This window comes from Cheilinus undulatus, linkage group 10 (assembly GCF_018320785.1).
Source record: "Cheilinus undulatus linkage group 10, ASM1832078v1, whole genome shotgun sequence".
In the NCBI taxonomy this organism is placed as follows: domain Eukaryota; kingdom Metazoa; phylum Chordata; class Actinopteri; order Labriformes; family Labridae; genus Cheilinus; species Cheilinus undulatus.
Window position 1 is genome coordinate 46,485,529 of NC_054874.1, and position 20,915 is coordinate 46,506,443.

At 38.9% G+C, this 20,915-nt stretch overlaps 1 protein-coding gene across 1 annotated transcript; it reads left to right on the top strand.

Annotated features, from left to right (window-relative positions):
- Positions 1-722: 722 nt before the first annotated feature.
- g3bp1 (GTPase activating protein (SH3 domain) binding protein 1) lies at positions 723-20,654 on the top strand. The gene is made up of 12 exons (XM_041798140.1): positions 723-863; positions 7,219-7,335; positions 7,514-7,595; positions 10,548-10,721; positions 10,812-10,902; positions 12,513-12,606; positions 12,931-13,177; positions 13,951-14,055; positions 17,696-17,813; positions 18,174-18,299; positions 19,229-19,338; positions 19,450-20,654. Exons 2-12 carry the CDS (start codon positions 7,241-7,243, stop codon positions 19,696-19,698), a joined length of 1,491 nt encoding a protein of 496 aa, XP_041654074.1. The 5' UTR covers positions 723-863; positions 7,219-7,240; the 3' UTR covers positions 19,699-20,654.
- The last annotated feature ends 261 nt before the right edge of the window (positions 20,655-20,915 follow it).

A 20,915-nucleotide genomic window follows, 5' to 3' on the forward strand; every position in this document is an offset into this window, starting at 1 on the left:
CTGAAATTTAACACCAGATTATTTCTTTCTCTCTATCTAAACCCAGCATTTAAGTGAAGCTACATTGTTTCTAAACCCAACATTCCTCTGCACTGTTGGTACTCTTTGCCCATAATTGCCACAGAGCAGATGTAAAAATAGGATTTTACCTTTTTTTTTAAACTTGTACGTTTAAAAAAGATTGTTATCATGAAACCAGTGAAATTGGGGTGTGTTGTGTGATTCTGGGGAGTGAGACTGGCTCATAAAGAAGACAACTTTCACTGTAAATGTAGGCTAAATAATCCTGGTTGAGGCGGATTGACGCTTGTTTTTCATAGTGTGACGCAGGATGCACTGTCTGCCCTTATGTAAGGTTAAATAGCACATTTTTGATACATTAGGTTTGTTAAACTGAATGGAAACTTCAATAATTTGATGAGTCGGTTAGTGTCTAGTACAGTTTTGTCGTCCCCAAGTGGACAAGACGGTCTAGTGCACGACATGCCGACAGTTGAAGTCACCAGTCGATTTGCACAGTACAACCGGTAGACACCGGCCGGTAAATCCAACGCACCCACAGCTGCTACTGTAACTCCATTGGCCTGTTAAGATATCCAGGTAGAGACAAAGCCCTTCAAGATTGGCTGTGATTCAAGGGCTCTTACGACAGCGACAGACTATTGGTGGATGAAAAACAAAGTTTCAATTTGATTGGCTCGTAATCAGAAGAGGGCGGGATGTCATGTTCGGTTGCGCAGATGAAACCGGTAAGCGAGTACTCCAGCACGTTGTGAAGCCGCTAGTGCTACTGGCTGCCGTTGAGGTGATTCAAAGAAATCACTCGTTTATAAATCTACTATTTTTTGATAATTGACCCACTGGTAAGTTTTTTCTTTTAGATTTTCACTCATTGGTTTGCATTTGTAATGTATTTTAATGTTTCCGTTGACGCTGTTCTGTATTTTTACTGGGTCGATTTTCAGGACTCCGTCTAAATCCTGATGAGGAGATGCTAGCCGTTAGCTTCATGTAGCGTCAGCCCGGTGGTTAGACCTTATCATTTGATTAAACTCAGCACAGTGGGTAAAGTTAGATCAGATTTCTTGGCGATGATATCGTTAGAGATACTTTAATGAAATTTTGGGTTGTAGCCATCGCAATCGCTACGCACTTTCTGTTTGGATTTCAGGAAATAGCCATTATCCCAGTGCTAGCCTTCATTCAGCCGTGACTCCCCCATTCCAGTCTTCCTAAAGTCCTGCCTGTAACTTTTAAAGCTTTTTCACGTTTTCCTAGAGTATTTATTGGCACTTAGAGCTACTTAAAATGTCAGATTTGCTCGGAATGAATCCTAGAAACAGCAGAGGAAGGAGCAGGGCACGTGTCGGTGCTGCTTTTGAAACCGAGCTCTATATCCCGTATCTGCCCTAGTTCGGGGCCGTGTGTTCTCCCAGCTGTCGCGGGGTTTAGCCCTGTAGTGGGCTAGCCAGTGTGCCATTTGAAGCCAAGTTAAGTCTGGATATCGTCGTTGTGCTGCCACAAACTCTCACCGACTCGTGGAGCCGCCGTGCCGGCTGGAACAGTGTGTGTAGGCCGGTGTGAGCAGTGAATGGCACCGTCACTGCGGGCACGGCGTGGCCTTTGTCTGCATACCATGCTCTCACTTTTACACAGGCTGCTCTATGATATGGCTGCTGCTCTGAAACATGGACGGGTTTGGTACTTTTTCCTTTTAGGAACTATAAGCAAATGGAGCCTAAGCCTCTTAGTAGTCTGCTGGTAACTTTAGTCCTCTTATAACCCACCTAAAAGTTGTTCCTCAACAAGATTGCCACAAAATCAGGATTATAAACCTTTATGATTTTGGTTAAAAGCATAAGACATTGATACCTGCTGAAACTTAAAGACTTCCCAGGTAAATTTACTATTTTTTGACAATCATTAAAGCAGTTAAAGTTTTACATATCATCCGCACAAAGTATTGGTATTGTACCAAACCATTGCCAGTGTTTTTTGTTCAATAAAACTCTGGAAGTACTCAGTGCTTTGGATGATATGCATTGTGGTCATGTAGACCTTGAAAATGCTCTTTAATAGATTTCTCAAGCCATGGACACCTGCCCAAACTGGAAAAAATCCACCATGACCTCTCCATGGATGTGGTTTCAAAGCATTCAAAAGACCATTTTGATCATTTGTGCAGGGATCGTTGACAATCGACATATTCATGATAGTTTTGAGTTTCATTTAAAGCATTTTGAAGGCTGCCTCAGTAATACCAGTTGAGAGAGAGTGTTTTAGACAGTGTCCATAAGTTTACCTGCTATTCCTGGTGTTGGGTCAAGGAAAAAAATAGATGCTAGATTTAATACTGTAAAAGTTTACAGTAAGAGCCACTAACAGCAGTTTCCTTATTGACAACATGTTAGGCAGTTTAAAATGTTTTGCATTTGTGGGAAATTCTCCTTTCTATTTATCTTAGTAGAGTTGCATTTTTCCCACAGATTGGTTGTCATTTTATGTCATTTATTGTCATATTTAATGTACATGGGCCTTTTTGATACAGGGAAAAATTGATCCATATCGCCCAACCCTAGTCTGCCCCTCATGGATGTCACAATACCATGATTTTAGACTTTGATGTAATACTAGTAAAAATAAAGACATACTGTTGCCTGTTTAGATATAGTGCCAGGAGCCTAGTTTTAGTCAATTTATTAATTTCAGATGTAAAAAATGACAAGCAAGCTCCTGCAGTGTCTAGACTGCATGTTTTACTGCACTTAACACACTCTGCAGGAGTTTCTCTGCTGTTTTTGATTGGCCTGTTCTTTCACTAAACACCTGTCTGATAAAATGGCTATTTTCTCATAACTTCTGGTAAATTTTTTTAATGTTAGGGTCATTGAAACATACATTTAGAAGGCATATCAAAAACTCTGTCATCCTAAGCCCCTCCACATAAGGTGATTTGGCTCTGTCTGTGCACCACTTAATGTTTACTGGTCGCTAAGTGTGTGCCAGAACAACAGATGGCTCTGTTGAGTGGACAGGTGTGGGGGACAGTCCATTAAGGAAATCACTTATTCCACGGGTTAGCTGAAGGACAGTCAGAGTACACATGCTTTTTTTTTTTTAAGTTTTACATCTCTTATCACTGCTTCACCACCCTTTTTCCCACCATGAGGCTGAAAGGTTAAAGCTTGCCAATGTTCAGTAATAATTTTTGGATTCAACAAACCCAATGGAAGCGCTAAACATTATGAAAACAACATACAGACAGTGATGTTGCCATTGTTGATCCAGACCTCAGTGTTTCCATGATACTGAAGGCATTTACTTTTGGTTTGAGAGACATTAACTGGAATTAAAGTGTCCCAATTATATCTCAAAATCTTCAAATCTTCTGACAAACCCATTTCAGCTTTTGTTGGATGCCATTTCAATTTAATTGACTCTGATTCTACTTATCAGATCTGTTTTTTAATCCAGTCTTGATCCTGGTACTTTTGTGTAGCATAATACATATTTAAAAAAAGCTCTTATCTATTGATATTACCATGGAGATCCAGATATCAGCAATGCATGAGCATACCTAAAAGCCAGTCCTTGTTATCCAGCCTAAAGGCAGCTGGTTATTTTACACACTGTGTCAGTCTGATGGTTTTTGATTTTTTTTATTGAATTTTTAACAAAACAGCTAATCATGAACGACCTTCTCACTTTTTCTACTTTCCAGAACATTAGATGTCAGGGCCCCAGATTATGTGCAAGACTGCACATAAAATCTTAAATTCCTGCAAGTCTGGTACTCAAAATATGGGAAAACTTGCATAGATGTAAACTGCCACAGTATTACACAGCAGACTGCTGCACTGTTGAGTAGGCTGTATGATGAACTGGTCAGAGATGCTGCTCAGAAGCGACATAAGGGCAATAAAAGTTTGTATTAATGTCGTACTGGTGCACTTTTTTCCCCTCTCCTAAACACATGAGCTGAGGAGAGTTGGCTGTCTGACAGTGCAGTGTTTCCCACACAGATTATGACTGTGTGACCTGACCAGGTATATTTACAGCCATCCAAAAATATTTGCTGAGCATTTTTTGCATTGTTTTTCAAACTAAGATTGCCATTCGTGATTGGTAATCTGGTCAGTGGCCTTCTTTTTCTCTGCTCCCCCCATTATAGCCTCTGAAGCTCGCGCTGTGCATTATGCTCTGTTCAGATTATAATTTGCCACACATCATTGTTAACCCTCTTTCACACACAGATCAGGACAGACTCGCAGGGGACATCTTCATTTTTGTAATTTTGAAATCTTAAGCTCGCTGCTGGGGAGTATGGTCATAACGTCTCTCATAAAGACCAAGGAGGAGGCAGGACAAGCTACAACCACAGAAGGAGAGGAGTGTGTTAGGAGTAAAGGCAGGCAGCATGTGACGTTTTTTTTGGGACAAAAGTCAGTTTTAGAATAAAGCATAACTTAACGGTGATAAAGCTTACTGGCCCAGAAAAATATCCCTGTTGGATTCTAGAGTTGGGAATCTTGTGGTTCTAACTTGCAAATGAGAGAAAAATGCATTTGGGAAGAAAATCTAATTGCATTTTCTCCCCCCCGAATATTATGATTGTGATTTAAGAAGCAATTAAGTTTCTTATCTCATGCATTTTACAACAAAAACAAGCAGTAATTCATTCTGTACTATAACCAACACAATATTAGATTAAAATAGGGCAGAACAATTTTTTAAAAATATCAAACTGTGATGATTTTTTACTTATTTTGCACATTTGATATGAACTGTTGTACCAAAGGGAATGATCATTTTTATATAATTCTTATCTTTAATAAAAAAAGAACACACAAAAATGAAGAAAATAGGATTTTTTTTGGTGCACTGTTCTAAAAATATGGCACTAGAATTATTGCATGATATGTAATGCATAATGTCTCTCCTGCGAAAAATGTTCTAAACTGGTATTTTGACACAAATTTCCGGTTAAAGAAATATTGCACCTTCTGCGATTTGAAAATTGCAGCAGGCCATATTGCAGTTTAATCTAAATTGTGATTAATTGCCCAGCCCTAATTTGAGGGTAAAATTTAACTGGGTATCTCAAAAGTTAAAACTGTTTTTAGAAGCTTTACAGTTGTGTTAATTTTGCTAACACCTGTAAACAAAATAAACCTATTCTCTGCTGGTCTTGCCCTGCACCGGCACAAGTAGTGTTCAAAAATATCCAACTGACTTTAAATTAAACTGTCATTTACAGGAAATTTTCTGTGTCAAAATCAAACACCCTCCTGGTGCACTTGCCAAAAATAGTCAACTGTGCAGTGGCAAAAATAATAAAAAATTCCTCTGTTTGCTTTTGTAAGCAACACAGCAATAATTTAAGTATGTTTCTAACAAAATTAAAAACAAACTGAAAGCCTTCTTATAAAGTCCCTCTCTAAGTAAAAAAAACAACTGAAGAATATTGAGGAAATCTTCCTCTCAGGTCAAAGAAAATCAAACTTTTCAGACTCTGGGTCTGCTTAAAGCCAGTGTGGTGTTTAAATCAAGAAGCTGCAACTTGAAACTTACTCCACCGTGGCAGTTCTTCAAGCTTGACAAGCATGTAGGCTCTGTGTGTTCATCTATCACATAGGTGACCGCTTGCATGTAAAAACAATGTTGCATGTTACACTTCTACACAGACAGTACATGCTAAAAAATGTGGATCTGCTGCAGCATGCTTCAGCCTTTTAAGTGTATTTAGGAGAAGAGACAAATTTGTCAAGTATTCACCTCGGGGTCTAATCACTGAAGAAGAAAACAGTCATAAAGCAGAAGAGGCCCAAAAATTATGATTTAGTTCCCCTCCAGTTAGGTGGCTTATATGTTTATTTGTATTACACCTGATTCTGAAGTCAAATTACACGTAACTTTAATCTGAAATACAATGCTCTATGGCTGAATTCATTCCTAAATAAAGATGTGACTCAAGGGACTTTGAGGTCTGGAAAGAGGCCAGTTTCTGCCCCTTTAGACAGTTTAATCCACGGTATTAGCCTCAAATGGAAATCCAACAAAGTAGTGCCCCTAAATAACTGCTGACCATCTGATGAAGTTGGAAATATGGATACAATCATCCCTAAAGGCCAGTTTTATAATACAGAGCCACCTCAGCCTAAAATGGTTAGTTAATAAAACAAAGAATGATATCCTGCATGTTTCAGTGGATGTTTGAAGGTTCAGCAGTTCCCAGTTTGTTTTAAAAAAGCCCGTTGTATCAAGCACACAGTGTCCTAATTGTGTGCTTTTTCTAATTTTGTTAACTGCAGATGAAGAAAAAAGCAGTGAGGAATCGTTGAAGTGGCATTTTAGTTCCCTGACTGCAGATTCTTGTTTAATCCTCTTGATATGAAAAGAAACCGCAAATGTTTGGAGTGCCTCTCTGTGTCCTCACAAGCTGTTTTCATGCCGGTACATCCAGATGGGGCATTAGATGCTCCTTGAATGTGTGGGTAATTCGTATCTCAGGCTTTTGGCCTTTACATGGTGGTGAAAAGAAATCAGAACACGGGGGAAATGCACGCTAACATGAAATTATCACAGGATTAGTTGTATTTTCCACGAGTGGTAGTACATACTTTGCATTTATTGCAGTGTCTAAAGAAAATAATGTGGTTTAGTTTACCTCATCTTTTTCATAAATGGAAAAAAAAATGCAATTTTGTATTAGGACAACAAATTTATAGCTGCTTTTTCAGTGGTATTTTACAGTTAATCTTTTGGCTGTGAAGTTGGTAAAAATATTGCTGCAGGATCATTCAGAAACCAGTCCCGCTGGTTTCTTCAAACCAAGAATACAGTTGCCAAGATAAAATCATGCTTTAACAAGCAACTAAACCCTGGAGTTTTGGCTGAGGTACACGCACCCAGAGTTTCTTAATATGCCTTTGTAAAGTCATGGACAGAGTTGGAAGAGTGGAGGGAAAACACACACACACCCACTCCTTCCTGAGGTGATCATCAGCTTCAACATGCAGTCTGTCATGTTTGTAGGTTTGATTATGTCAAAACCATTTTAGGTAGACTTACCACAAGCTGCTGGAGTGGGGGATGGTAGTATGTGCTCCTCTTGGCGACACAAATTTGTGTGATATCATCTTATTTTAAGGAAAAAAAGATGTTATGGAGAAAAAGTACACTACAGCGTACTGACCATGTCTGTCCTTCTCTTTGCAGAGATTTCAAGTTGACCAAAGAAATGGTGATGGAGAAGCCAAGTGCCCAGCTGGTCGGGCGAGAGTTTGTCCGACAGTATTACACACTCCTGAACCAGGCCCCTGACTACCTGCACAGGTAACCCCACCACGTGTTTCTCTGCTGTCTGATTATTTAGTTGAACATGTCTGATCATTTGTTGTATTTCAGCTGAAGTAAAGGAACATTAGCCTTTCACCCAGCCTAGCAGAATTCAAACATGCATCTGTTTTAATTGGCCTCCATCTAACAAATTAACCTTTGTGTCTCTTCTCAGGTTTTACGGAAAGAACTCCTCCTACGTTCACGGCGGCCTGGACAACAACGGCAAACCAGTCGAGGCTGTTTATGGACAATCTGTAAGTGGGTTCATCCAGCAGATAACTGCTCTTAAAACTGTTGTTTCGATAGAGTGGTGCTGCACTTAACTCCCACACACTGACACAGAGAGGGAGGAGGAAAACTGGAGAGCTGAAAGGAAAATTGCTCTGAGTTGTTTTATCCCAAAAGGGGAACAGAGTACACCAGATGGACAATAATTTACTAAAGGGAAGGTTTTAGAAGCCGTTTTGTTTTTTCTTGGCAAGTAATTTTGTCCTTTTATTGTCTTTTATCATTCTAGTGTTTTTACACATTAGATAAGTAGCTGTTCACAGCAGCAAGTTCAGACATGGCCTAGTTTGAATGCAAGTTATGTTAACTATACTTCCTAACATTAAGGGTATTGTACCAGCTGAGATCTTTCCAATGTAAGTAGTAATGAAGAGTTCTGTAAAGACTGTTGTCATGGTGTAACGCTTTGAAAGATGGTGGATGAGGATCAGAGGGTTCTAGCTACTGTTGGGTGTCAGCAGGGCTCTCCTTGAATGATTACATCCACCACAAATGTAGGATGATTTTTCTGGGGCTCATGCTTTCTTTGCACATGAGCAGAGATCATTTTAGCCATCTAGCAAAAAAGCTGCATCAAATAACTTCAACTTATTGAATATTTCACCATCAGTGTTGCTGTTACTTTATACAGGCTGTCTGTTAAAGGTGCAGGTTTTAGTTTTATTCGTCATTTCAGATAATAGTCTGTTCAGAGGAAATTTTGGAGGAAAGAAAGCATTGTAACAAGCACTGTGTTGAAAATGCTTTTTTCTGATTGGTCAAATAAGGATGCACGGTATTGGACTGCAGCTAAGATCCAATAGGCAAACAATTGTATATTCCTATTAGCTGCTATCAATATGGATATACTGACAAATGTAGTCTAGAACCAAAACTTTTGTGCTTAAATACATTTTAAAAGTTGAAGATAAGGACAAATGAAGAAAAAGACCTCAGCTGATGAGGGATGCAGGATATTATCGGTATGATAATGGTAGTGGCAGATATTAGCTGAAAAGGTAAATTACTGGTATCTGCAGATGTGAACATTTTTCTGACCATATTTTCAACTGAGATTTTGGCTGTAAAAATCTGCCTACATCAGCCTTATGAACAGATAAGCTAGTGGAGTTTTAGGTCAGACCAGCAGACCTTCATCAGCTTAAATCGTCTTTTTCCTTGTCATTCCTTACACTTTAAAGTTCGTTTTCAGGACTGGAATTCTAATTTCTCATCCACTAACTAGGTCCCTAAATCTGAACTGTGTTTACACACTGGTATCTGTATCAGAACTGGTTTGGATTAATTTGTAAATATTGGTATATAAGACGGCAGCAAAAATCCAACATGTAGCATCCCAACATACTCACTAACTGGTCTGTTCATACAACCGATGTATCAGTTGTAGATATTGACAGAAATTTTTGCATTCGCTAATTCCTAAAAGTAGCTTCTTACGGCAATATCTGCTCATATCAATCTAATGATAACATGGTGCATCTTTAATATTCTGGTTGGTTTAGATGGTGTGCACTCCTAAAAAAAACCTTGCCTTTCCTTGGTAGACCCAGGCGGTGACGCTGAACTTCTTATCAGACTTTAGGACATATCTTAGGGTCTTGAAATGGTCCACAGTTCCACGGGTGATTTTTTTTTTTTTTTCCCCCGTCAAATATAGAGTTGTTCTTTTGTAGGACTTCTGTGAAGCACAGGTCTTCTGTCAGGTTTAGCTGGTACTAATCAGGTATAAAAGCCAATTCTGATCCTCTTAAGTAAGAAATGCTGTAAGGAGGAATGTGAATTGAAACTACACCATGCCACACCTATAGGCAACTTAAAATGTAATGTGAAGACTGTCCTGATCAATCTGACTAAGTTTAACAGCTCGTGAAAAAGTAAGTGTTGAGATTTTGCAGAAAAGTAAATGACAGTCTTCCAGAGCCAGGGATGATGTCTTCAAGTCTGTTTTTATCCACCCAGCAGACCATAAAAAGAAGCTGTTCAATAATAATCAAACCACACGGGACCTGAAAAATGATTTTCAATTAATCAAATGATTAATCAACTAAAAATAATTTGAGCTTTTCTTTGCAGGATAATTTTACAGTTCATCACAAAATGCTGTGTTGCCCAGTGAAACATGTGAAAGCACATTCCTCATAGTTGACCCTGTAACTTGAGCCTTCACCTTGGTTAACTTTGGATTCCAGAGCATTAAAACTGGACCTTGTAAAGCTCAGACACAGCTTTGTGCAGCTTTTAATGCAGGAAGGTCTTTAAACCTTGTTTGGTTTATATGAGGGAGTGATTTAGTAATGTAAGGACGTTCCTCTACATAAAATCAAACACTGAGACATACAAAAGCTAAACCACGGCCATTTCAGATAACTGCTTTGTCGTAAGGAAATTATTTGAACAATATGCTTGGAGCAGAATTAAACTGCATGTGTCGTCGTTAGAAATCACTAAAATTGGATTACTTGTGCAGAGAAATTGAACAGATTACAAAAGTTGGTGCTAAAGAATGGCAGTTTTAAAACTACTCAAGACTTTGCTGGATAAAAAGGCCCTCGGAATCATAATGTTGAGGCAAAACCTTGGCATATAGTCTTTGAGCAGCTGTTGAGACATCACTTAGGTCTGAAACTTTGAATGCCAGGCTCAGTTTTAAGTTTTAATGTTCTATAAAATTATTGGCAAATTCTATCATGATGAGGTCTCAATTCTTAGGAATTAAGAGACAAAGATTATAAATACTTTTCAGACTTACTGGTGCTTTCACAAATCCCCCCAAAATGACAGATTAAACTGGATACAGCAGAACAAACGAGACAAGATGTTAAGGAAAGGTGGGATTATTTCCAGAGTGGAGGGTATGAAAGTTTTCTTCCTGTTCAAAGTTGTTTTACTGATTGAACTTTGTTTTTTTTTATCTGCAGGAGATCCATAAGAGAGTGATGGCTCTGAGTTTCCGCGATTGTCACACTAAGATCCGACACGTGGACGCCCATGCCACCCTGAACGAGGGTGTGGTCGTGCAGGTGATGGGCGAGCTGTCCAACAACATGCAGCCCATGAGGAAGTTCATGCAGACGTTTGTGCTGGCACCCGAGGTTCGTAGTTCTCAACACAGGAAATGGCTCAACCCTTCTCAAGTCAATACTTTTGGTGTTTGATGGTTTGTGTTTTCCTTTTTCCCTAAGGGAACGGTTGCAAACAAATTCTACGTCCACAACGACGTGTTTCGTTACCAAGACGAGGTGTTCGCTGACTCCGACTCTGAGCCCCCTGAAGGTGAGCGAAAATTAGGATTTTAAAATTCTGATTAAAAAATGTTAGAGATTCAACAGGATTCACTTTTGTTTTTGTCCTGGCTGCTTTTAGAGCATTTATCTTCTAACTGGTCTGATATCACTGGGCTTAAGGATAATGGTCCCAAACAGGTTTCTGATTCATTCTTAACAGAATCCTCAGCTTGTGGCGTCATAACTCTGATACTAAGATTGTCTTTCTTTGAACTCATACTGATGACTGCTGAAAATGTGAAAACAAAAACTGAAGAACCTGCAAACAATATGGCAACAAGTATTAAACATATTTTTGTTCTATTTTGTCCAAATAAACATGTTTAGTTGTGCACCTGTAGTTTGGATTATATGAGGATAAAGACTGAGAATAAAAGATCAGATGTTAGTAACCACAAAGAAGACTCGGGTTTTGTTGAATCCTAAATAGTGTTGCACATTTAAGCTAATCATAGTTGCAATTATGATGTCATGCCATGTGATTATATGACTGCATGAAACACTGCGGTTTAAATTTAAATAAATATGCAAAACTTAGTGGAACAAACATCTTTCTAGAGCTTTTGAGATGAGAATTAGGAAACTATTATTGAAGTTGAATGTGGAAGAATGTCTCTTAAGTTTAGAGACAGGCAGAATCTCTGCAGAACTGGCTTTATTTTTTTGACTGATAATTAAGTTTAGTATTTTTTTTAATAAAAAGGTACTTAAAAAGTTTTCAAAAATGTCTGCAGAAAAGCATTTAAGTTTATGAACGTGTCCCTGCATTTGCACTAGGGCTGGGCAGTTAATCAAAAATTAGATTAAATCACAATTTTTAAATCGCAGAAGGTGCAATATTTCTTTAACCTATAAAGTTCAGATTTTTAATTTATGTCAATTTCAAAATACCAGTGTAAAACTTTTTTTGCAGTAGAGATGTAATGCATTACATATACTTAATTTTTGTTGATTTCTCGTAATAAATATAAGAACGACACTAATTTGATCACTCCTTTTAATAAAGCAATCATATCTAATTTGCAACAGGAGTCAAAATCATCACAATTACAGCTTCTTTTTTTTTAAATTGTTCAACCCTGGTTTAGTTTAATGTAGTGTTGATTATAATATAGAATGATTTAGTGCTTGTGTTTATTGGAAAAAACATAAGATGAGGAATCAAGAAATAACTGCATATTAAATCACAATTGCAATATTTGGGGGAAAAATTGCAATTGGATCATTTTCCGTTCAGCCCTAATTTGCACTTAGTTGACGTACCTGTTAAAGCATTTATTTTTTGGAGTTATTTTGAGAATGGTACTGTAAACAGTTAAGGTTTTGAATTGGTTATACTACATGATATTTATATGATTTAAGTTGAGAAATGCACAACTCTAAATGACTATCACTCTGTTTTTTCTTTGTTAACCAATCAAGTAGACTTGTATCATGTATGTATTGCATCATAATTATAAATTGCACTATTTTCCCCTATAATAGCAATTGCAGTTTTACCAAATCATGCCATACTAGTCCTAAACTGACCATTTTTTTTATTTAATGAGAGGCTGCGAGTGGATGGTGTCACTGAATATGCCTTCATTGTGATTTCAGAGTCTGAGGATGAGGTGGAGGAGCTCGAGGAGAGGGTCCCCTCCCCAGACGTCGCTCCAGAGGAATCTGCTCCTTTCTATGACCCAGCAGCCTGGTATGTGCTCTGGGCTTACGTTCACAGTGATAAAAGGCGGGTGTATGCTAGAGCCTCCTGTACCAACAGCATGACCCCTCCCCCCTGCATCGGTCCCCTTCAGGCCTGCCGTCATGAATACAGAAATCTGTTTGGCCTAGACTGAATTTTTGCATTTTTCTGTCTGATATCGTGAGGAACTAGCTCTTCTTCTCTGAAATAAAGTTCTAATTAAACATAGACAGTACAACATTTAAAGGCATTTCTATGCAGTGTTTGTTGCCCTTGGTACAAAGCAACCCAAACCACAGATCTTTATGCAGCTCTTGTGTTTGTTCCCTGTAGTTCGGAGCCAACTGTTCCCGGTGAAGAGGAGGAAGCTGCAGCAGCGAGTCCAGAACCAGAGCCTGAAGTGGAGAAGGAGGCTGAGGCTGCAGTGGTGGAGCTGAAACAGGAGTCTATACTCGAGACACAAACAGACGCGCACACATCCGATGACCAGTCAGAGAAAAGCCCTGCCAGCGCCCCACCCACCGCAGAACCCATTACTGTGCCCGCTGAACCCACCCCCGCCGCTCCAGAAGAAAACAGGGTAGGACTGAGCATGGAGAATATTGAACAAGAGTGACATCTAGCTCTTTAGATACACAGGGATGCAGGGTTAAAAGATAAGCAGAGGAAATAACAAAGATTTCTCACCCTTCCATTGTAGACATAAAGAGAGAGCAGTCATGGATTTTATCTTTAAATAACTCCATTTTTACACATACAGAGGGCAGAAATTAATTTTTCAGATTACAAATGTAATTCTGCTGCTTGGTGCTCTTCTCAGAGTTGATCAAGGTTTAGGACAGTTTTAGTGTCGGTCTGTCTGACTCCTCAAAGACATCTTGGCCATGCCTTCATTCACTTTAATATTGCCCAATGCCTTCACTGATCTAAGGTAGGATTATGTACATTTAAAGCTGAAATGTTTCCTTTATTCAGTTAGAATAGGCTTATTACTAGTTTCAACTTTTAAGAATGTGTCTTGGAATTTGGCACTGCTTAAAAGAAATACAGCTTGTAAACATAAAAGGACTACAAACAGCAGGAGACATATTTGAAAAATACAAAAGAATATTGGTCGTTGAATTTGGTAAGTCATCCTCTTAAATTTGGTAAAGATAACATTTTCTGGCATGGTCTTAATTGAAAATTCTTATTTTTTGACACCAGTATGGACTTTAAAATGTGGACACTGTTTGCAGTTGCATGCTTTTTGTTCTTTTTTCTTTCAAAGGTTGCAGCTTTGCAAATGTACACTGCATTTTACTTTGGTCGTCCATCTGATCTTATCGTCTCCTGTATTTGATCTCTTCACAGCCGTTCTCCTGGGCGTCTGTCACCAGTAAGCACCTTCCTCCCAGTGGGGCCGTCCCAGTCTCAGGAATCCCCCCACACGTTGTCAAAGCCACTCCCACAGCAGCGGTAGGTGATTGCAGATGGCATTCAACTGTTGAACCTGAAAGCATCATTCCTCATGCAGAAATGTTATTCACTGAGAAACAGCTGAGATGTACACTGCAAAAACTCAAAATCTTACAAGTTTCTTTTTCTAAATTCTAGTCAAACTATCTTCTCCCACTTAAAATAAGACATAAACACCTAAAGAGTTACATTTTAGTAAGTTATATGAACTTGTTTTTAGACTGTACATTTTGAATATCCTGATAAGTGAAAGTGTCTTGAAATAATCTTAAGAATCATATCTTAGTTAAAACAAGCTTTTTTGACATTGCATACAGTTTTTAAGCTGCTGTGTAATTTGTAAGAGATAACTTTTCTTTTTTCAAGAACTAGACTTAACTTGAATTAAAAAAAAAAGTTTATTGCAGATCAACAAGATGATAACAGACTGGAGGCCTATGACTTAGGATGGCACAAAAAAGTACTTCCTAGAACAAGACAGGAATACTAATTCAAGACATTTTGTCTCAAAATACCAGTTTCAAAACCAGTTTTAAAATGAGTAGCATACACTTAAAACAAAAGGGATGATTTGGAAGGTTAAGAAAAAAAAGATGCTACTTTTGAGCATCATTATTATGAGATGCAAAACTTCCCAATACTGGTAAAATACAGCAAAAAATGAGTTTTCTTGGCTAGTTTTAAGACTTCTTATCTTGTAAGGCTTGAACAAAATGTCTTATTTCAAGAAATCTTACCAAGAGAATTTTCTCTTGTTTCATTGGCAGATTTTTTTTTTTTTTGCTTATTACAAGCATAAAACCTCTTGCTTTAATTTTTGTTCTTACTTTAGGAGAGGCCTTTTTTTCCAGTGTAAACGCAGAATAGAATATCTTGATGATTATGGACTGGGTTTAAGAAAACTGAGTGTTTAACTTACTGTTAAATTAACGCTAAAGAAGACCTCCAGGATATGAGAAAACATTAATTTTGCGGTATCGTTGTTTAACATTGCCATGTAAATTCTGTTAGTCCGTTTGCAGAAATTACAAATAAATACAGTGTGACAAAAACACAAATCTTGGTGCAGACTTTAGGTGTGAAAACAGCCTCAGTGTTACTCAGTCTGCTCTTCATGTTTAACTCTTCACCTGTGTTTAAAGGAAAAAGTTTCTACAGACTAAAAAAAATAATTTAGAATGTTTTACTGCATATAATACATCTTCATCAGAAGCACTGATATTAAGCCATTTCCTCTATCTAATAGGTTAAATCTCTAAAAGGCAGTAAATAAAGACATTTTAATGTGTTTATTGCAAATGCTCATATTGCTATAAAATTCTAGTAGTTGCACAGCTCATAAAGGAAATGTTGTAAAAATCACGACCATGATCACACAGGGATAAACAAGGCAATAAAGTGTGAAATACTACAAAATAAAAGAAGTTACACACCATCAGTCAGGGCCTTCTACATACTCATGAAGTAGTCATCCTGTGGAGGAAAGGAGCCAGCTGGGGGAACGCTTGGACCCTCTGGTTCATAAAAGAAAACCGAGGTTCACAAGGACATCTTGGGGTCTTTGCACAAAGAATTTTGAGCTTCCAACACCTGATTCCCTGCAGTCTGGTGGATAGTTGAGCAACAAGTTGTGATGGGACTTAGATGTAAAACATAATATGCAGATTAGCTGCACTCTGATGCCATCTAGCAAGCCTCCATATTAGCTCAGAGAATTAGGTGAAAACGTGCCAAAAATTGTCTTCTGTCACAATTTTATCCATCCCAGAGATCAGCAACATCTGTGGTTGACGATCTGCTCTCAGTCTCTTCTGAGGTGCTGAGGTGCTGAGGATCATCCAAACAAATCTACATCTCACTCCTACTAATGTGTCACCCTCTCTAATCAATAAAAAAGATCTGTTATTGCTTCTTAAAAGTTCCGATGCCATTTTGAAGCTCATTTGTTTAGATCAGTGTGTCCCAGACATTTTTCCTCAGAGCGCCCCTACATGTACCTCAGAAAAGCAGAGTCCTCCCAGGACCCAAGTGAGAAGAGAAAGTGAAACATGGCGTCAAGAATCAACACGGTCTCACTGATAAACCCTAAAAAGCACCTTTGTATAAATGACTTAGTAACTGCTTTATCATGGGTTTAATCAATATTTGCAAATCTAATTTCTGCAGCGCCAGAGCAGACAAAGCCTTGCGCCCCCTTTAAATCTTAGGTGCCCCGTCTGGGGGGTCCCAGACCCTAGACTTGGAACCAGTGGTTTAGATCAGTGGTTCCCACCCTTTCACATATCCAAGAAGAGCTGTGCCCCCTCGGGACCCTAACGAAAAAAGTGACTTGTTGCTGTAAAAAATACACATCAATTTGAATAGTTTTCATCATTTAAAGCTAAACATTATAGACAAAAACCAAACTGTTATTACCAGATAACTAATGTATGAACCATTCATGTGTTTATTATGATTTTACATCATTTTAATGACCCTTATTTTAACAACCTTAGAGCAGACAGACTCTCACACCCCAGGTTGGGAACCAAGGGTGTAGATGGCTAGATTGGTATAATAATAGAATCAACATGTTATGCAACGTTCTTTTGTTGAAATTTTAATTGTGATAAATTGCAAAGCTAGGAACGTAGGAAATTGAGTATTTTTTTTTAAGGAAAAACAAATTGTAACTAAGTAACAAAATTCTGAAAATATTCCCTGTTTTGACACTAATGATGTCGCTATTTGACGTTATTGTTCACATGATCATTTTTGAAATTAAAGGTTTAACGTGAAAGAACACAACGAGAGAATTGTTCATTGCTCGACTTAAATGTGAATTTTCAGAGTTAAAAACCAGTAACAAATCTTACACAACAGCCTCACTAAAATATGCAATGAGTTATTTCACCACAGTAAGATGACATTTATCTTCATGTTGAGAAGTAAATAATCATTTGAATCTAAAATGACTTAAGTTAAAGTTTATACACGGTTGAAAATGTACCAGAAATGGAGTCTCAGAATGCCAGTAAGACAGTTTTATTAAGTCAAGAATATGAGAAACTTGTTTGTCTTTAATAAAGCCCTGCACGTATATATATTTGTATGCCAAAACGCACCTCTAAAAGACAACCAATGCAGCTGTTCTATTTTATTTTACTTGAGGAAAATTTATTTGAAGTTTTTTTTTTGATAAGATTTGAAATGAAACATTCTAACAGTACATTTTTGATCTTTTCTCACTACCAGAAAGAAAGGAAGCTCTAGCTTTAAGCTTTAAAGTTCTTCAACAGTTGAACAAAAAGGACCTAAAAGGAAGATTTTCATTCCTGAGCACACATCAAGGATCGACATTTCAAAGCAGCAGCAACATAAGATTGTGCTGATATCTTTTAGGCAGCAGGTGTCACTGTTTTAAAATCAGAGATCTTGGTTTTGAATCTCTGCTGTTATATAAAGATTTAAAAAAAGCAGATGGATGTGTTGAGAGTGAACTTATGTCATGTTGTAGAAAGCAGCTGGCTTTAGATCCCTTATAATGTTCCAGGATTACTGATGAGGGCAGCAGCACATTGATAATCCCAGTGGTTCTGCCTTTATGTCAAACAGCAGAAAGTCGGGTTTTCTTTCAACGTTGTTTGTTGTCTTCTTACAGCCCAGAGCGGAGGTAAAGCCAGAGTCCCAAACAGCCACACAGAGACCACAGAGAGACCAGAGACCGAGGGAACAGAGGCCTGGAGGCCCTCCGCCGGTACACAGAGGGCCCAGACCAGGTACACACGCATGCAGTCCATACACAGCCTATATACTGCAGTTTAATCGCCTCCAAACAGATTTAACAAGCAGCCATTGTGACAAGCATGAGGCCGCGAGTAGAAACCGAACATAATCAAATCTGATGTGTGCTGTTGAATATGGCACTGTGAGCAAAAACTCGTGTGTGTGCTCCGACTGTGGCTGCAGGTGTGCTCAGACTCATCTCACAACATGTCAACATTCAAACTTTTATTTTTATTCCAAAGTAAAGTGCAAAATGGCTTATCCACACTACAGTGAGCAGACGAGCCAGGGAGCTTGTCTGCATGTTCTCATGGTAATACTTACTCATGCTGACTTAATGCTTTTGTTTCCAGCCAGGGAAGGTGAGCAGGGCGAGTCGGAGGGTCGCAGAGTTGCCCGATACCCCGATGCACACCAGCTCTTTGTGGGAAACGTCCCTCATGATGTGGACCGGGCTGAGCTCAAGGAGTTCTTTGAACGTAAGTTGGACTTTAAGATGCACAAACAGCAGCTTTAAAACACAGACCACCTAAAGCCTGGCCAGTACTTCTGCATTTAAATCAATGCTGTAGCTACTCAGAAGTGACCGGGTACTAGGGCTGGGGTTTTCCCACAGCCTCATCTTACTTATGATGCACATTGATATTGGATAGTGGACATAGAATAAAAATGTTTTGCACAGGATTCACTACAGCAGCTGTTAGGTTTAGTTTTAAGAGTCTGACACTTTAAAGCACTTAAATTCATATCCTTAGATCAGAGTAAATTCAAGTACAGTAATTATAATCACTCACCTATTAAGTGCAGATACAATTATTAATTTTTAAACTTGAAAAATACCTCTCTGTTGTCTCCCTTGATTTTGCTAGTCATACTTGTCATATGATATTCTGTTTTCTCTTTACAATGAGCCCACATTTATTTTGCTGTACTGTTGCTTAACCCTCCTGTTGTCTTTGGGTCAATTTGACCCGATTCCGAAAATGAAAACATCATACCTTTGGTTTTCTTCCATATAATTGCCTGAAAGTGACATGGATGATTCCATGCCATGCTCTTTGACCTGACCCTTAGACGCGTAGCAGAGATTTGCAGCCAGCTTAGGTCGATATTGACAGCCGTTATTTTGGTTGTGATTTAAAAGTTTATTTTCTGGCTCTTGGCCGTTATTAAGAGAGGAAGGAGGAGGAAGGAGGGGATGAGAGAGAGGGGAATGACAGACCAGAACTCAAGCCTTGTGAGCACACAGTGTGCCACCCCCACCTATCAGTTTTGATTTTAGCCAAAAAAATATTTGAGTCCTGATGAGATCTGATCTGCTCGTTTTATGTGCATCTGTGAGTGACTTTGTAGTTGTGTTACCCAGAGTGTTGTATCTGTGATATAAACGATGCTCCCCCTTCTACAGAGTATGGTACAGTCCTGGAGCTGAGGATCAACAGTGGAGGGAAGCTTCCAAACTTTGGTTTTGTTGTCTTTGACGACTCTGAGCCTGTGCAGAAGATCCTCAGCAACAGGGTAAGAAAACACATTTGGATAAATCAGTGTTAAATGTCTTTATCTGTCATTTTATTTGATGGATTTAGAATAAGTCAGTTAAATAAAGCTTTAATCTTTTTATCTTCACAGCCCATTAAGTTCAGAGGCGACGTCCGCCTCAATGTGGAGGAGAAGAAGACTCGGTCGGCCCGGGAGGGCGACAGGCGGGACGTGAGGCCCCGTGGTCCAGGAGGTCCTGGCGGTCCCAGGGAGCGAATAGGAGGCGGCGGCGGACCACGAGGACCCCCGGCTCGTGGAGGAATGGCACAGAAACCCAGTTTCGGCTCCGGGCGGGGCGCTGGGCCAAATGAGGGGCGCTACTCCACCCAGCGCCAGTGAGACATGTGGGCACCAAACCTGAGTGTGATTATTTAACAGTCTCACCTCGCTTCAGAGGAATTGGATAACCCAAACTCTAACCAAAAGGCCCTTTTGGAGAAAGAATAAGTCTGAATTGTCAATTTTAAGTTGGATTTCTGGTGTTTATTCACACAAAGGCACTGGTTTTCTGATTTCTATTCTCTTTATTCTTTCTCTTTAATTTTAAATATTAAAAGGGGATTCTGTTGGTAATCAGCGCAGGTTTGGTTGAGTTTTCACCATCATGTCACGCCAGCTCCTGCTGAATACAACAGCCAGTCTCGACATCTGTCTCTCAAGAAGACGGCTGCCTCCTCTTCCTCCCCAGGCTCCCTCCATCCCGCCTGATTCTTCTTCTTCTTTCTCACCTGCTGCTTTTTGTTTCCCTCCGAGGAATCCAGAATGTCACTCCTCTTATTTCCCCCTCCTTTCCTCCTCTTTGTCGCCTCCTTCACCCGCACACGTATTACTATCTGGACTTTTTTTTGGTCATTTTTTGTTTTGTTTTTCATGCTGAACTTGAATTTATTAAGAAGCAAACGGAAACACGCAAACACATGAGAAAAAGGGTAAATACTACTTGAATTGGGGATTAAAAAACCCAGAGGTTAGGTTTTTCGCGTTCTCTCTCCCTGTTTCTTAAAGGAACGTGTACTTTACTGCTTGGGCAATCCTGTGTATTGCTGCCACCGTTGTATCTAGCGATGGATCTGTCTTATCTTTTTATTCTATCAGGTCAAGAGCTGAACTGTAGTGGTTTTATTTGAGTAAAAATGTTGGCTTGTAATATGTGGATTCACAGACGCGTCTGAATGGAGCATGTATCAAATCCTGTTGAGGCTTCTTCTACCGATGCACTTCATTTGTCATGTTTTAAACGAACTCACCTGCCGATGAGAGAACTAAATTAAAAGTGATTTACTGTTGTAAAAATCTACTGTTTGACTTTAATTTCACCATTTCTTTTATGATTTTCTGACCTTTAATGTCAAAGCATGAGGCTTTCATTTTCCATGGATGCTTGCTTCACAGATCAAACCTGGAAAGGTCAACGCAGTATTAATTTACAGCTGTTGAAAGTATATCATTGGACTATTTTAAGATTTTTGTCATCCATCTACAATCTCTACTTGTGCCAAAATCTAAGAACATTCGGCAGCAGTCTTGCCCACATTTGAGTGTTGATATGACAGAAT

What these genes read in the sequence shown, in the direction of transcription:
- g3bp1 (XM_041798140.1), top strand. Translation starts at nt 7,241, where the DNA reads ATGGTGATGGAGAAGCCAAGTGCCCAGCTGGTCGGGCGAGAGTTTGTC. An exon ending in GCCCCTGACTACCTGCACAG is followed by an intron (nt 7,336 to 7,513) that starts GTAACCCCACCA and finishes GTCTCTTCTCAG; the next exon opens with GTTTTACGGAAAGAACTCCT. An exon ending in AAGCCACTCCCACAGCAGCG is followed by an intron (nt 14,056 to 17,695) that starts GTAGGTGATTGC and finishes GTCTTCTTACAG; the next exon opens with CCCAGAGCGGAGGTAAAGCC.